This window comes from Callospermophilus lateralis, chromosome 1, assembly GCF_048772815.1.
Source record: "Callospermophilus lateralis isolate mCalLat2 chromosome 1, mCalLat2.hap1, whole genome shotgun sequence".
Taxonomy (NCBI): Eukaryota; Metazoa; Chordata; class Mammalia; order Rodentia; family Sciuridae; genus Callospermophilus; species Callospermophilus lateralis.
In genome coordinates, this window is record NC_135305.1 from 224,067,102 (window position 1) to 224,082,090 (window position 14,989).

Here is a 14,989-nt window from a genome sequence, read left to right on the forward strand (position 1 = left end):
GGTGCGGGCAGCCCAGTGTCCACCGGGGAGAACGGACAGCCCAGGTGGCCTGTCCCTATAACCAAGCACTCATCCACCCACAGGAGCCAGGCCTGACACACACTATCCTGTGGATGGCCCTGAGGACACACTGCTCAGGGATCTGTGCCAGCCACGGCAGGACTCAGACTGCAGGGTCCACCCACAGGAGGCCTGGACTCAGATCCACAGAGACAGGAAGCAGCACGGTGGGAGCAGGGCTGGGAGGGGACAGGAGCCCGTGTTCAGACGGAGCTTTAGGGTGGGAAGACGGAAAGTTCTGGAGATGGTGGTGGGGACGGCTGCTCAGCCCTGGGATTGGGCTGCATGCCTCTGAAACTTGCACTAAAGAAGGTGAGGTCGGTACATTTTGTGTTATGTATTTTTTGCCACAATAAAAAAATGAAAAAGAGATATCTTGTGTCCCTCAGCGCCCAGCTGGGGGGCTTCCTGCACCCTCACTGTACAGAGGAGCGAGCAGGCCCAGAGTGTGGGCTGCTGTTAGGGGCCAAGTGGCCTCGGGCTGCCTGAGCCTACATCCCCACCCCGGGGTCCCGCTGCCAAGAGGGTGGGTGGAGCCCTGCCTGGCGCCCACCCTGTGCACCCATCCAGGATGCACACCCAGGTCCCCCCCAGTCTCCGCTCCCGCTGCCCTGAGATGACTCTTCAGACTCAGCAGATTTCTCAGGAGAAGCTCCCGGAAGCTTTTCTCAAAATACCTGCGGCAGGTGGAGGGGCCCTGAGCAGGCAGGGAGCCGGACTCCCAGAGGCCTCTGGCCCCGATCACGGGGCTGGCACGGGGTCGGTCCACCACGGCCAGCCTCCCAGCCCCCTCCTGCTGGAAACTGCCAGGGTGGGAGCATCTGGGGACGTAGCGCCCAGGGACGTGACTCAGCCCAGATCCGGTCCCCTTTTGTGTCCTGGAGTCCCACATGCCCGGACTCGTGAGCCCTCAGCCCCGCCAGGAAGGTCCCCCGGGACCAGCAGCCCCAGCAGCAGAGGAGGCAGGAGGGGCCCCACCTGCCCCAGGCTCCGGAACCCAGCCCAGCCCCGTGTTGCAGGGACGAGGCCCGTGAGGGCCTGGAGCGGGCGCCTGGACCTGCTGCGGCTTCTGGACCCCCAGGACCCCCCTCTGCTCTTCCTCACCCTTGCTCTAGATCTTCCAGTCCTCCGGGAGCCTCCTTCCTCTCCTGGGCCCGGCTGCCCTCCTCCCTTCACCCCCACACTGTCCAGGGGTGGCCTCGGCAGTGGTGGTGCCCAAGCAGCTTCACTTTGACTGAAGGAAGCCTGAAGCCAGCTGTGGTGACCCTCCCCGTCTCAGTCTCCATGGCAGAGCCTGAAGCAAGGGTGCAGAGAATCAGCCGGAGAGCAGGTGAGGACCTGGTCACCACTGTTGGTCCCTGAGGCCCAGACACACCGGGGACCCTGGAGAACTGACCGCCGGAGACAGAGGCAGACAGGTCCACCGGCTGCTGCCCACACTGGGCTGGGCTTCCCCACACGATGGGAACTGTCCTGTGCGCCGCTCCATTGCTGAGAAGCTCGTGCAGGAGGGCTATGCTGCAGGGCCTGCTTGGGGGGACAGAGTGGCCCTCATGTCCTCCCACCCACCTCCCTGTCGGTCCTCACACTCACGCCAACCTCATTCTCCTGCAGAGCCTTTGCACGTGCTCCTCCACCCCCACATGTCTTGTCCCGTTTCAGGACCCAGCAGACAGGGGCCACCTTTGCCCAAGTGGCCACCCATCATTCTCTTGCCCTGATAGACGTCTGGGCTCCACTGTAACCTGAAGGGCGCCCTATTTCTCTGCTGCTTTGGTTTCTGTCCACCAGATTGGGAGCTCCAGCAGCAGGTCCTCGGTCTGACCTTGGCCCTGCCAGGCCCGGCTCCTGCAGAGGGACACCCTCCCTGCGGCCTTGCTCCCACCGGACGCAGCATCCACCTCCGTTCAGGAACATTGATCGACTCTGGCTGTCTTCAGGGTGCTGTGTGGGCACTGGAACTGGCCAAATTCCCACAGGAATAATCCGTTTTCCATCCGGGTGGGTCTTTCTACTAAAAGAGCCCAGTGTCATAAGGGACCCTGGGACAGAGAAAGGACATTCATTGGAGAAAAAAAAAAAAAAAAAAGACTGGTGAAACCCACATAAAGTGCCGGTTTAGACGACACTGATGGTGGTCACGCTGATGGTGGTCACGGCTGCGGCCAGTCAGCCCTGCAGAGCCCCAGCACCTCGGTTGGGTCAGATCAGGCTCATTTCCCGTGGTTGTCACGACAAAGGTCACAACCCGATGATCTGGGCCACACCAGATCTGCTTACTACAGAAACAGCCCGGGAAGAAGTCCCAGGCCCAGGGGTGGCAGGGAGAGGCCCGTCCCCTCCTCCAGCTCCAGGGCCAGCAGCGCAGCGTCGTCCAGCCCTCTGACCCTGACCCTCCTGCCTCCTCTCAGGAGGACCCTGTGGTGACCCTGGGTGACCCCTGCTCAGGGTCACCTCCCCGATCCCACCTCAGAGCCCCTTGTCCCCACCCCCCGGGGAAGGTGCCGTGGCCTCAGGTTCCGGGGACCAGGACGTGCCTTTGGGGTGGAGGCCTCATCGTCCTGCCCACCGAGGGTGCACAGGGACACTGGAGTATCTTTGCAAACTCCCTGGGAATCTAAAATCATTCCCCAATAAACCTTCTATTTAAAAGGAGGAACTGGGAGATGGTTCCAAAAAACCCAAACAAGCAGTACTCAAAGTCCCAGGACCCAGGGTGCCGTGGGGCTCCGCCACCTGCTCCTGGCGTGCCCTGAACGACTCGCTGGTTTTTAGGAACCTGGTAAAGCCTTCCCACTGTCCCCAGCATCCCAAACTGTAGGGCCCCTCAGCTTTCCGGCCTCCATGCTGGCCCCACACCGGCCTCCTGGGGGCCTGGCCCAGGGCTGGGCACCACCAGGGGAGACCATCTCCCACACCCGCTCTCTCATCCCTGGGTCCTGTCGGGGTCCCCTCCTCAGGGGAAGCCTGTACCCCGTCCCCAGAGGAACCCCATAGCCTCACATAAGACCCCCACGTGCTGTGCAGCCATGGCACCGTCAGAGCGCTCCACACCCCAGAGCAACCCGACCCACTCGCAGTCCCCCTGCCCCCCTGCACCCCAGGCCCACGCCCGTCTCTGGACGCCCCTGTCGCTGGGTCACACGCTGTGGCCTTGTGTGTCTGGTTTTCACTGAGCACCAGGTCCTCAGGTCGGTCCACGCTGCTCTGTGTCCCCTCACTCCTGCCCTGGCCGCTCTGGGTGGCTGTGGGCCAGGTGTGTCCCTTCACCTGGGGTGCACCTTGGGCTGCGAGATGGCACCGCTGTGCGCGTGGGTGCCAACCTCTGGGTGGGAATCCAGCAGAACTGCTGCGTGCTGGGGGGAGCCACCCACCAGAGCCGGCCACACCTCCTCCCCAGGGCTCCTGCCCGACCGGCTCAAGACCCACGGGAAAGGCACCTTGAGAGGCGCTCTTGGTTCAGGTGGGGAGGCGGAGGCCCGGATGCCCTGCAGAGCCCCGGCTGCGGGAGGCCCCACCTGTGCGCTGACCCGCCCTGCCAGGCAGGGTGGCCTGGATGTAGAGCGAGGCGTCCACCTTCAGACACAGTGCAAGGCTAGCAGGCCCTCGGCCAAGGGGGCTGCCCGTGTCAGCGCCTCATCTGAGGCCTGAGAAGCAGGAACTGTCCCAGGGGCAGAGGAGCCGGGGGATGCTGGTCCCGTTAGACCGGGACCTTTCAATTACAAGTAGCAGAAACTAAAGTGGCTACAGTGGGCAGAGCCAACAGGGGACGGCCTCAGGTGAGGGTCAGTCTAGACTTGAGCCTCAATGCCAGCCCATGCCACCTCCTGCCCTTCCCCGGCATCTCCGAGGGGCAGGTCTCCCTCCACGCTGGGCCAGTCCAGAGCAGGCGCTCACTGGCCCACAGGGGTCCCGGTCACAGTCTTCAGCCAACCAGTGGCCGGGCGTTCGGAGTCTCTGACTGGCTGAGCAGGGCCATGTGATACCTATGGGTGAGGGTCCCGCGTGGGGGTCCCGCCCACTGGAAGACCCCTCCTGAAATGGGGTCCCGGGAAGGCTTCACATGTGAAGGGGACAGATGGGACAGCTGCGGACACAGGGGTAGGGGCAGACCTGCTCGACGAATTCCGGACACTCGGCTGGGACTCGGGTCTCAGGGAGCCGACTCTGAGTGGGCCCAGGAGGCCCAGGAGCAGGAGGCAGGGCCCAGACCTCGGCCCTCCCTGGCCTTGGTGGGCCTCGGTTCCTCGCCTGGGCACATCCCCGCCAGGGACACCACACCGAGGAGAAAGAAACCGGGGGTTCTACGGCTATTTTATCTTTTTGTTTTGAACCCAGGGAGCTCTGCCGCTGAGCACACCCCCAGGCTTTCTGGCCTGGCTGGAACTGCCTCAGCCTCCTAAGTCAGGGACAACAGGCACCTCTGCGCCCAGGGGGACCTGGGTTCTGTACAGAGTTGGGCCCCCCCAGGCTACTCAGGAGGTCAAAGTGCCCCGGGACCCGGTGGTCAGGCCCCAGGTCATGGGAGACCATGGAGTGTGGTAGGGGCACAGGGAGGCCACGGAGAGACCACAAGATCTCAAGGGCCTTTCTTTGGGAAAACGGAAGTTGCTTTTAACAGCACGTTGTTCTGGTACACTGAGGGACAGTGCCCTGGAGCAGGACCCCAGGGGCCACCGGCACCACCAAGGTCCTGCACGCGCCTGTCACCTCCCAAAGTTGCCTGTGTCCCTCTGCTGTTGCTGATCTGTTTAGCAGTGTTGGGATGGAACCAGGGCCTCACCAGGGAGACGAGCGCTAACCGCCGGGCCACAACAAGGGTCAGAACGTCCACTATAAAATCCACACTCCTGACACATTTCAAGTGCACAAAGTCGTGCATTTAACTAGAGGCCTGAGGTTCTTAAGCCCCAAGGCCGCGAGACCACAGAGGCAGCGGAGCCCAGCTGAGCCACATGGTTGGGACTTGAGCCCAGCAGCCTGATCCCCGTCCTGTCCTGACCCTGCCTCAAGGAGGGGGTCCCAGCTGGGCTCACCAGGCGTCCTGAGCTGGGGTCCAGGCGGGGGCGGGGCAAGGCAGGCTGCGAGGACCCTGCTGGGATACGCCACTGCTGAGCCCAGAAGCTGCCTCTGCTCCTGCGCCTGGTACGAAGCCCAGCTCTGAGCCTCCTGGGGAATCTGCTGCCGGGACAGCCAGGAGCCAGGGGCAGAGGACCCTGGGCCAGAGGGGCAGCCCGGCCGACCCCACAGCCCAGGCCTCCCCAGGCAGCTGCAGTGCCTGCTGTGTGCAGTGGCTAGAGCACGGTGGACTGGCCTCCATGATCAGGGAGCCTCTGGGGGGTCCGGCTGCCCACTGACTGCCCAGGGCCTCACTTACTCCCGAGCCCCCACCCCAGGCCTGTGCGCAGAGTGCTCCCTGGGGCTCCCACTCTCCCTGTCCTGCTTTCTCTCCCCTCCTCTCTGGACCTAATGTCCCATGTCCCTCAAGGTCACCGATGGGCTGCTCTGGTGCTGGTCTGGTCCATCCTCTGCCCTCCTCTCATTGGCCTGGCACCTGCCCCTCCGAAGCCCCGTGCTGTGGCCTCAGGGACCTGAGCTGTGGCCATTCTCCTCCCCCACCCCAGCCTCTGTCACCCAGGCCCCTGAGCACCGGGACACGGGACCCCACTGCAGAGCCCCACCACAAGGCTCACCCTGGGGCTCCCTGTCCCTCAGGCCGAGCTCCCTACTCGACCTGGCCTCTGGTGGACCTGCCTGCAACTCCCAAGCAGGGCTGGCACCACCTGCCCATGCCCTGGCCGCCCAAATCAGGGCAGCCTCCTGTAGCCCCAGGCCACTGGGCAGACCCTGTCCTCATTCCCTTGGCCCAGGGCCTCTGAGTCCTTTCCTCTGACCTCTCTGTGGCTAGGCCTCCCCAGCAAGAGCCTTCCTGACCCCTCCCCCGCCTGCTGGAGTCTGGGCTCCTTCCTCCAAGGGTGGGATCAGAAGTTGGGGTCATGCCTTCCCAGCGCTGCTGCCCCCATGGGCCTGTGATGGGCCAGGTGTTCGAGCCCGCTGCACACAGGTGGTGCTTGATACATGGCAGTGTGACTGTTCTGAGGATGGAGGGTAGACCGCAGGACCAGCGCCGCTCCCGTGGCCCCTGCCTCGCCAGCCCCTAGTCTGTGGAGGCTGCAGGATGGGGGCCTGACTCAGGCTGAGCCCGGTTGAGCCCAGGGGTCAGGACAGCCCCTCGGGCCGCGGGTGTGGCCGGGAGCTGTGGGGCTGGCCGCAGAGCCCGGCGGGTCCGCGCTGTCCCTGCGGGGCCGGGGGCGGTGCACAGACCCCGCAGCGTCCCAGGCACCGCCCGTCGGCGCCCAAAGCTGAGGTCCGGCTGCACGTTCTGGGCGCAGACCCCGGTGGGCCCCATGGCCGCGATGGGGAAACTGAGGTCGGAGAGGGTGCGGCCAGCGCCGGGGCCCGAGGGACCTCTGGGACCCGGGTCTGGCTCGGAAGCCGCGGCTGGCAGCAGGGGACGGGCTGGGCGGGCGGGAGGCGGGTGGGGCGCGCGGTGACAGCAGCGCCCGGGAATGCGCGCTGGGAGGGTCTCTCCGCCCCCCGGGCCGGGCCGGCCGCGCTTCCCCGCGACAGGGGCCCTGGCTGGGGCGCCCCGGGACCGCGGGAGCCCGGCGTGGAGGGTCCCCAGCACTGCGCAGGCGGCCCCGGGGGCCGGGAAGGGGAGAAGACCCCGCGGGGCGCAATCCCGGCGGCGGCAGGGAGGGGGCAGCGCCCGGCCTCCGGACCCAGGGCTAGACGACCGCGGTTCGGCACATTCTCGGGCCCTGATCGCGGAGCCCAGAATAGCAGTCCCGGGTGGGGGGTGGGAGCGGTCAGTCTGGGCTTTCCAAGGTCACCCCACCCTGGCGCCAGGACACCAGGCCGCGGCTCTGCGGGACCGGGGCTCGCTCGGGCAGTCAGTCCCCTGCCGCAGATCCGCGTCCAGGCGCGCGCTGGCCGCGCGGGGGCGCACGGAGCCGCCACCCCTCCCGACCCCGGCCTGGGCGCGCCCCGGGAGGCCCCGGTGGGAGGGGCCGCCGGAGCTCCCCCCACCCGCACCTCGGGCCCCGCCGCTTCCGCTCGCCCTGGGGCCGCCCGGGAAACCTGGACACGCCGCTTGGGCTCTATGCAGCCGGTAAGTCCCTCTTCCTATCCTCCCACTATCCGGGCCCAACCCAGCAAGGAGGTCTACTCCTCCCCTTCCCTGGCCCCGTAGGACTAGGGGGACCGGGTTGTGAGGGCAGTAATCCAGGGGTATGCATGAGCTCTGTGGTCCCTCATTCTCAGGGAAACTGAGGCCCACAGTGATCTTGCCCCAGATCACTATGCCAGCAGTGAGCAGCCAAAACAGCCCGAGAGGAGCCTTGGGAATGGGAGAGGGGAAGGCTGTCTCTGTGGCCCCCATTTTCCATCACCTAGACCCCACCCCGGCTCGAGGCCAGTGGGGTGTTGTCAGGAGGTCCAGCCCCTGACCCCAGCTTAGCTCTACGGTCCAGGCAGCCTGAGCCAGAGAGGGCAAGAGTCGGCTGCTACTCGGCCAGCCCAGAGGACGCTCAGGCCCAGGTTCTCACCTCTGCAGTCACCTCAGGGTCCCGAGGCCCAGTGTCAGCACCAGGGGACTGGGGACTGAGGGCACAGAGGTGACCTTCCCATCTGGGAGCTGAGGCTCACCTGTCTGGCCTCCCTCTTCCGTGCAGGCCATGATCTCCAGGGGAGTGGGCAGCAAGAGGCTCCGTCCCCAGCAGACAGATGGCCCTGGGCCAGGTCACCACTCCCTGTCCCTGCCCCAGCCAGCAGGAGGTCTAGGAGCTGGGAGCCGCGGGGACCCTGAGCCTGGACCGGGCTCCTGACCAGCCCCACCCCGCACCCTCTGCAGGGTCTCACAGAATCATGGACTGAATCCAGGTGGTCCCCACGGCACAGATGGGGAAGCTGAGGCCTGGGGCAGCGGAGTGGCGGGCCCCTGGCCACACAGGAAGGTAGAAGCAATGATGAGGTGGAGAGTGGGGGGTGCCCCAGCCCAGGAGCCATTGTGCACTATCCTTGGAATGACTCCTTCACTCACCAAACATTAGGCACCTACTGTGTGCCTTATAACGCACATTCAATAACAATAGCAGATAAAGTTTTGAGTTCCCACCTCTGGACCCTACTTTATCCAACCAATCCCTCAAAACCCTATTATCACCTCATTTTTTTCAGAGACAAAAAGGGGGCTCAGAGAGGTTTAATTATTGTATGAGATCACACAGCCAGCCAAGGCAGAGATGGGGTTCAGCGTCGGTCTAGCTGGCACCCGCTGCATAGGCATCCTCTGCCCCCCGAGACCCCGACCCTTCCAGAGCCTTCTGCTCTTGCTGTGGACCCTCCTGCACTGTGTTTTAGGGAGCAGCGCTCAGGTAAGGCGCGGGCAGTAGAGTCCAGGGCCAGACAGGAATGGGGACATGGCCAGCGGCGTGGGTTCACCAATTCTCCTCCAGGCTGACCAGCTTCTCTCTCTCCCCAAGTAGGGTCCGGGGGAGTGGACGCCCTGGGGGTCCTGGAGCCGCTGCTCCAGCTCCTGTGGGCGGGGCGTCTCAGTGCGCAGCAGGCGCTGCATCCGGTGAGCGGAACCACTGGCTGGCAGTGCCGGGGTCCCTGGCCCGCCTCTCCTGCCCGCTGGCCCAGCCCCTGCGCCCAGCCCCTGGCCGCGCCCAGGACCTGCCCACGCATGCTGTGCCCTTTAATCCTGCTGATCCCGCTGGAATGCGGGTGGGGTTGCTGGGGGCGAAGGGTGCACCGGCCTGGCCGGGGTGGGTCTCTGGGGCTCTGACCACACGCAGGCCGCGTCCGCAGGCTTCCCGGGGAGGAACCGTGCTGGGAGAGCGGCCATGAGTACCGCGTTTGCCAGTTGCCGGTGAGTTCAGAACTGCCCAGAAGCCCTCTTGCTTCTCAGACAGCCCTGCTACTGGGCTCCCTGGGGGCTGACCCCCATCTTTGCTCCCAGGACTGTCCCCCAGGGGCTGTGCCATTCCGAGACCTACAGTGTGCCCTCTACAATGGCCACCCTGTCCTGGGCACCCAGAAAACCTATCAATGGATCCCTTTCCATGGCGGTGAGTAGCCTGGCCTCCTGTGGTTAGGGGTGGTCCAGAGTGAACGACTCATTGCTGACAGCCAGAGAGGAACTTGAAGGGTTGCACAGAGAAGGGGCATTAGTGTTGGGGCTTTGAGGACTACGTAGGAGTTGGCAAAGTGAAGTGTGAAGCAGCACCAGAGAGCAGATCAGTTCTGCACAGGGTCAAGTGCCAGATTTGCAGAGGCTGGCCGTACTCACACTCATCGCAGTCACAGGAAATGTTGCTGCATCGAGCTGAAAATAGTGGGTTATATAACTGTGCCCGGGGCAGCACGCCTCCAGACTCGAGGGAGACAGGCAGCTTCAGCCTCCACAGTGGCAGGACACAGGAAGCCCTAGGAGGGAGAAGGTGCAGCCATCATGGGCTGATTTTCTTTCTCTTTTCCCTGCTCCCGCCCCCCACCAAGAGCTGGAGGACCCTGCCATGTTCCCAGGCACTCAGTGCCCTACCCCGTCCAGGTCGAAATCTGTTGCAGGCAGGGTCTGCCAGCCAGGCTCAGACGGGTGAGAGGGAGAGGGAGCCTGGGCAGGGATCAGGACTGTGTGTCTGTTGGTACCATGGATTGGACCCAGGGGTACTTAACCACCAAGCCACATCCCCAGCCCTTTTATATATATATATATTTCGTTTAGAGACAGGGTCTCGCTGAGCTGCTTAGCGCCTCACTAAATTGCTGAGGCTGCTTTGAACTCACAATCCTCCTGCCCCAGCCTTCTGAGCCGCTGGGATGACAGGTGTGCGCCCCTGCTCCCAGCAGCGGTGTGTGTTTGCGGGTGTGATGGGACAGCCCATTTCACCATGCTGTTAGGCAGATGGGGAAACTGAGGCCAGGAGTGCAGGGACACACCCAGGCTACACATGGCTTAGTACTGGACAGACACTTAATTGGTCACCTGCTGGATGCAGGGCCCCAGTGCTGACTGAGTTCTGCCCGGTGGGTGCTGTATCTCAGAACCCACAAGTGTCTGGAAAGCAGTTGGTGCTCAGTGAGTGCTTGTGGAAGGAAGGAAGGTACTGATGGACAGTACAAATGGACCCCTGATGTTGAGGCCACTCATGAATGAATCAGTGCATCCTGGGGGAGCCCCAGGTGGCCTTTGGTCCAGTCCAGGCTCTGCTGCAGCTTCCTATGTGGCTTTGGCTGAATCTCTGGTCCTCATCTGCCCATATGATTGCCGGATGGAGCTCGGGTCAGGGGGACTGGAAGTCCGATGGAGGTCACTGTTCCACTCACTTCTGCCCCCAGCACCCAACCAGTGCGATCTCAACTGCCTGGCGGAGGGACACGCCTTCTATCACAGCTTTGGCCGTGTCCTGGACGGCACCCCCTGCAGCCCAGGTGCGCAAGGCCTCTGCGTGGCTGGCCGCTGCCTGGTAAGGATTCGCCTGGCCCCGCCCACCTCCTCTCCAGCCCCACCCCCGCCTCCTAGATCGGGTCCCAGGCTCCGCCCTTTTGCCCCAAGGCCCCGCCCCGGGCCCTGTCCGGGCTGCCTCAGGCCCGTCCCTCACCAGGCTCCACCCCAGGCTCCTCCCAGCCTTCCCGCTCGGCCCCGCCCCTTCCCGGTGACGGCTCCCCTCCGCACCCCGCAGAGCGCCGGCTGTGATGGGGTGCTGGGCTCCGGAGCCCTCGAGGACCGCTGCGGCCGCTGTGGCGGCGCCAACGACTCTTGCCTCTTCGTGCAGCGCGTGTTCCGTGACGCTGGTGACCGCCCTCCCCGTCCTCCCGGTGCCCTGCGGGCGCGGGCCCTTTAAGGCGTCGTGCGGTCCCGCTCCTATTGGGCCGTCTGTGGCCCAGCCCCTCTGGCCCGTCATCCTGATTGGCCGGAGGCAGACTGTCCCACCCTCCGGGAGCACTGGGGGCTCTAACCCCGCCCCCGCCCCACTGCTCGCTGCGCCCTCCGGGTGCGGCGGGCTGGCCGCGCTCGCGCAGCGCTCCCTCAACCTTCGAGTCGCCGCGCACCGCACCCACCCCGCACCCCTACCCTCCCGCCCAGGTGCCTTCGCCGGGTACTGGAACGTGACCCTGATCCCCGAGGGCGCCAGACACATCCGCGTGGCGCACCGGAGTCGCAACCACCTGGGTACCGCAGGGCCCGGGGAGGGGACGGGGTCGCCGAGACGGTGGGGCCGGACCCCGGGCGCCTGGCCGACTCTTTCCTTGCAGCGCTGATGGGGGTCGATGGGCGCTACGTGCTCAACGGGAACTGGGAGGTCAGTCCGCCCGGGACCTACGAGGCTGCGGGCACCCGCGTGGTCTACGCCCGCGCCGCAGCGCCGCAGGAGACACTGCACGCCGCGGGGCCCACCTCCCAAGACTTGCTCTTGCAGGTGCGCGCAGGGCGGAGCGGGGGGCTGGCTCTCAGGAGGAGCCTGGGCTACGGCCTAAGGGCAGCCCCCCGCCCCGCGTGCCCCACTCCAGATCCTCCTGCAGGAGCCCAACCCCGGCATCCAGTTTGAGTTCTGGCTCCCTCGAGAGCGCTACGGGCCCTTCCAGGTGCAGACACAGGCCCGGGGCTGGCCAGTGCGGCAGCCACAGCCGCGGGAGGTGGAGGCTCGGGCCCCCATTGCTCCCCCACCTCTGATGCCCACCCTGGCCCCAGGTGAGGTGGGGCGGGCAGGGTGGGGCCGGCCAGGGGTGTGGCCTGTGCCCCTCACAGCCCCGCCCCCCACAGACCCCTGCCCACCCTGCCCTGACACCCGTGGTCGTGCCCACCGGCTGCTCCACTATTGCGGCAGCGACTTTGGTGAGAACCCTACCCCACAGCTCACCGGGCCCCCAATTAACCTGACCTGACCCATTCCTCCCTGCGACCTCTGACCCTGACCGGCCTACCCTTGATGGCTTGTTCTGACCCTAATTTTTTTAGATTATTTTTTAGTGGTCGGTGGACACATACCTTTATTTTATTTTTATGTGGTGCTGAGGATTTGACCCAGTGGCTCACACATGCTAGGCGAGCGCTCTGCCTCCGAGCCCCAGCCCCGCCCCGCCCCGCCCCAGCCCCTTCTGACCCTAATTTGACTCCTTGGTGTGATCACTAACTCTTCATGGACCCCAGGCCGCAGCTGACCCCAGTGTCCAGGGCTCTCTGAGGCCCCACTAGACCCTCAGCCCCCTCTTCCAGCAATGGCATGTGGATGGGTGTGGGGGATGGGTAGCTGACTCAGCCCACCCTGCACACAGTGTTCCAGGCCCGTGTTGTGGGCCGCCACCGCCAGGCCCAGGAGACCCGCTATGAGGTGCACATACAGCTCATTTACAAGAACCGCTGGCCACTGCGGACTCGAGAGTATGTGTGGGCACCTGCCCGCTGCCCCTGCCCACCACTGGCCCCCCAGCAGGAGTACCTGATGGCTATCCGGCGTCTTGTCAGCCCTGATGGCACACAGGACAGGCTGCTGCTGCCCCATGCTGGCTACGCCCGGCCCTGGAGCCCTGCTGAGGACAGCCGCATCCGTCTGGCTGCCCGGCGCTGTCCTGTCTGAGCCCTTGGAGGAGATCTACACCACACATAGCAAGAAGGACCCCAGGAGGAAGCTCAAACTCAGCCTATATCCCCTCTTACCTTGGCTTCAAGGGAGCTCAGAAATACCTACCACTTGCAGCGGTATGACTCCCTGTCACAAATAGACAACCTTTGTGTGAAGTCAGATCCAGTCATAAGCAGGCAGGCACTAGGGAGGACAAAATGAGACTGAGAAGACTCATTTCCCCCTCTCACCTTGTCTTCCAGGAAGCTCATAGCTATTTTACTCTCAGGAATTTTGTGTTTGTTTTCATCTTCCTTGCTTCACACTTGCTTAGAGACAGTCAGGAACAAACATGACACAGAGGATAACAGGCGTAACATGACATTGTAACGGATCCATTTCCCTGCCTTCCTGAGTGCCAGGAAGCCCCTCCCTGTTTAACTCCCTAACACCTGTGCTCACATCTCTCTCAGCCATTCACATACCCGTGCTTCTAGATTCAGAGACACAATCGCAAGCCTGCATGCCCCTTAGAAGACGTGCCTGACCAGGCACCATAATCTACTGATCTCCCTTTTTGCCTGGGTTTCCTCCAGTCAACAGACCAGTGTCCACCTTTTTAAAAAAGTTTTATTTTGACACAGGCTGCTGGCCTTGAGCTTGCCATCTTTCTGCCTCAGCCTCTGCAGTCATGGGGATTACAGGTGTGCCTTACTGTGCCCCACTCAACCGCTTTCTTATTCTTATTTATTAATTTTTATAAACATTAAAATAAAAAAACAAGACTCTCCGGTGCACATATTCTGCCACAGAAACTCAGGGACGCCTTGGAAGAATCTCAGCGTGTGCCGACAGGGCCACACCCTCCTCCCTGTCCGGTGCCCCAGCCTTTGGGGACAAGGAGGAAAGGAGGGAGGCAGGGGACAAAGGGGCTGTGACTGGCCCTGAGCCTGTGGAGGCCTGAGCTCTCTCTGGGGGGGGACAGGTCAGAGCCCCTGCCCCTGTGTTCTCGTATCTTCTCCAATCAGGGGCCATGCCCAGGCGTGTATTGACAGGTGTCTGTGGGGTCACATGGTCACTCAGCAGGCCCTCCTCTTGGGGTGTGCCTGAAAGACAGTCCCACTTTCTCACCCTGATGGAAGCCTGCAGTGTCCTTTGGGGACACTGGGGGCCTGGGGTGAGGAATGGTCTGCTCTCCCCTGCCCCTCTGTGGATACCCTGTAAACCCCTCCTGGACCTGGCCATGGGAGCCGCATTTCCAGGAGCCCTTCCCCAGTCCCTCCGTTTGTTCATGCATTCCTGCATTATTTATTGATCACCTACTGTATTCCGGGGACCCAACAGTCCCTGGACAGGCCCAGGCCTGGGAGCAGTGGCTTCACTGCCAGTGGCCTTCAGTGATGGTGGGCAGCCCAGGGTCCGCACTGCCCGGAGAGTACAGGGGTTTGGGAGGAGCATGCGGGCCTGGCTGCAGGATGAGGCCCACTCCCCGCGGTGCCCTGCTACACCCATCTGCCTGGTGCCTCCCAGCGTGTCTCCGCTGGCCCAGACCCAGGCGGTCCTCGGTCCTCGGTCTGGCTTCATTGGGGGTCCGGGAGGGGCAGAGATCTGCGGGACGGGGCGGGGCCTGTGGCCCAGTGGGAGAGCAGTGCGTGTCCAGGTCTGCAGGGACCCCGCGCTGCAGCAGGGGCCCCCCGGGGCTGAATGAGGGGGAGGAGCTGCCACCAGGGCCAGGTAGCCACTGGGCTGCAGCTGCACTTCCCTGCGGAGGCTTCCAGGGGTGTCCCCAATACCCTTTTCCCCGACACCTCTCTCAATTCGCTGTAAGCTTTAAAACAAACCATTAGATAAACAAAATGAAGACATTTTAATCCCAAAGGAAATGGAAAAGGAGCAGAGTAGCTCCCTCAGAAACCCAGCAAAACCGTGCGCTGTGGCTGGTTTACAGGGTCAAGGACTGAACCACAAGGGCCGGGCCAGGAGCCCGCCTGCCGTCACCGGGCCAGCCCGACTCCCCCTGGGGAGAGAGCGCAGAGCCCACCGGGGACCACAGACATCACACAGAAGGGAACCTGCCCAGAAGCCCGGCTCATGGCAGCCCAGGACCGGGAGTCACTGCCCACCTGGAGGTGAACAGCTGCAGTTGTAACGTGCACCCTGTGTGCAGCCTGCGCCCTGAAGCAGCCGAGACCAAGGACAGCAGTTTTGCTGATAGCCGGGTCCAGCAGAAGGGCCCTGGGCACTTCTGTTGCTGCTGCTGTTCTCTACAGACAGCACAACCTGTAGCCTGCAGGGGGCTGGTC

At 63.7% G+C, this 14,989-nt stretch overlaps 1 protein-coding gene and 1 long non-coding RNA gene across 10 annotated transcripts; both read left to right on the forward strand.

Moving 5' to 3' along the window:
• Positions 1 to 1,032: 1,032 nt before the first annotated feature.
• On the forward strand, positions 1,033 to 2,715 carry LOC143641876 (uncharacterized). The gene is made up of 2 exons (XR_013155542.1): positions 1,033 to 1,390; positions 1,852 to 2,715. It is a non-coding gene; the product is annotated as an uncharacterized LOC143641876 (long non-coding RNA).
• Positions 2,716 to 6,942: 4,227 nt separating this feature from the next.
• Adamtsl5 (ADAMTS like 5) lies at positions 6,943 to 13,476 on the forward strand. 9 transcript variants are annotated; one of them, XM_077109816.1, is made up of 13 exons: positions 6,943 to 7,231; positions 7,973 to 8,075; positions 8,423 to 8,495; positions 8,607 to 8,698; positions 8,932 to 8,992; positions 9,083 to 9,191; positions 10,462 to 10,589; positions 10,806 to 10,917; positions 11,210 to 11,296; positions 11,380 to 11,543; positions 11,635 to 11,815; positions 11,888 to 11,959; positions 12,400 to 12,789. In XM_077109816.1, the coding sequence occupies exons 2-13, from the start codon at positions 8,020 to 8,022 to the stop codon at positions 12,699 to 12,701; spliced, it is 1,437 nt and encodes a 478-aa protein (XP_076965931.1). In that variant the 5' UTR covers positions 6,943 to 7,231; positions 7,973 to 8,019; the 3' UTR covers positions 12,702 to 12,789. The 9 variants fall into 9 exon arrangements, with proteins under 9 accessions (XP_076965931.1, XP_076965889.1, XP_076965912.1 ...); XM_077109797.1 differs by lacking the exons at positions 6,943 to 7,231; positions 11,635 to 11,815 and having other exon boundaries at positions 7,986 to 8,075; positions 8,299 to 8,495; positions 12,400 to 12,505; positions 12,590 to 13,476; XM_077109794.1 differs by lacking the exon at positions 6,943 to 7,231 and having other exon boundaries at positions 7,986 to 8,075; positions 8,299 to 8,495; positions 11,635 to 11,959; positions 12,400 to 12,505; positions 12,590 to 12,789.
• The last annotated feature ends 1,513 nt before the right edge of the window (positions 13,477 to 14,989 follow it).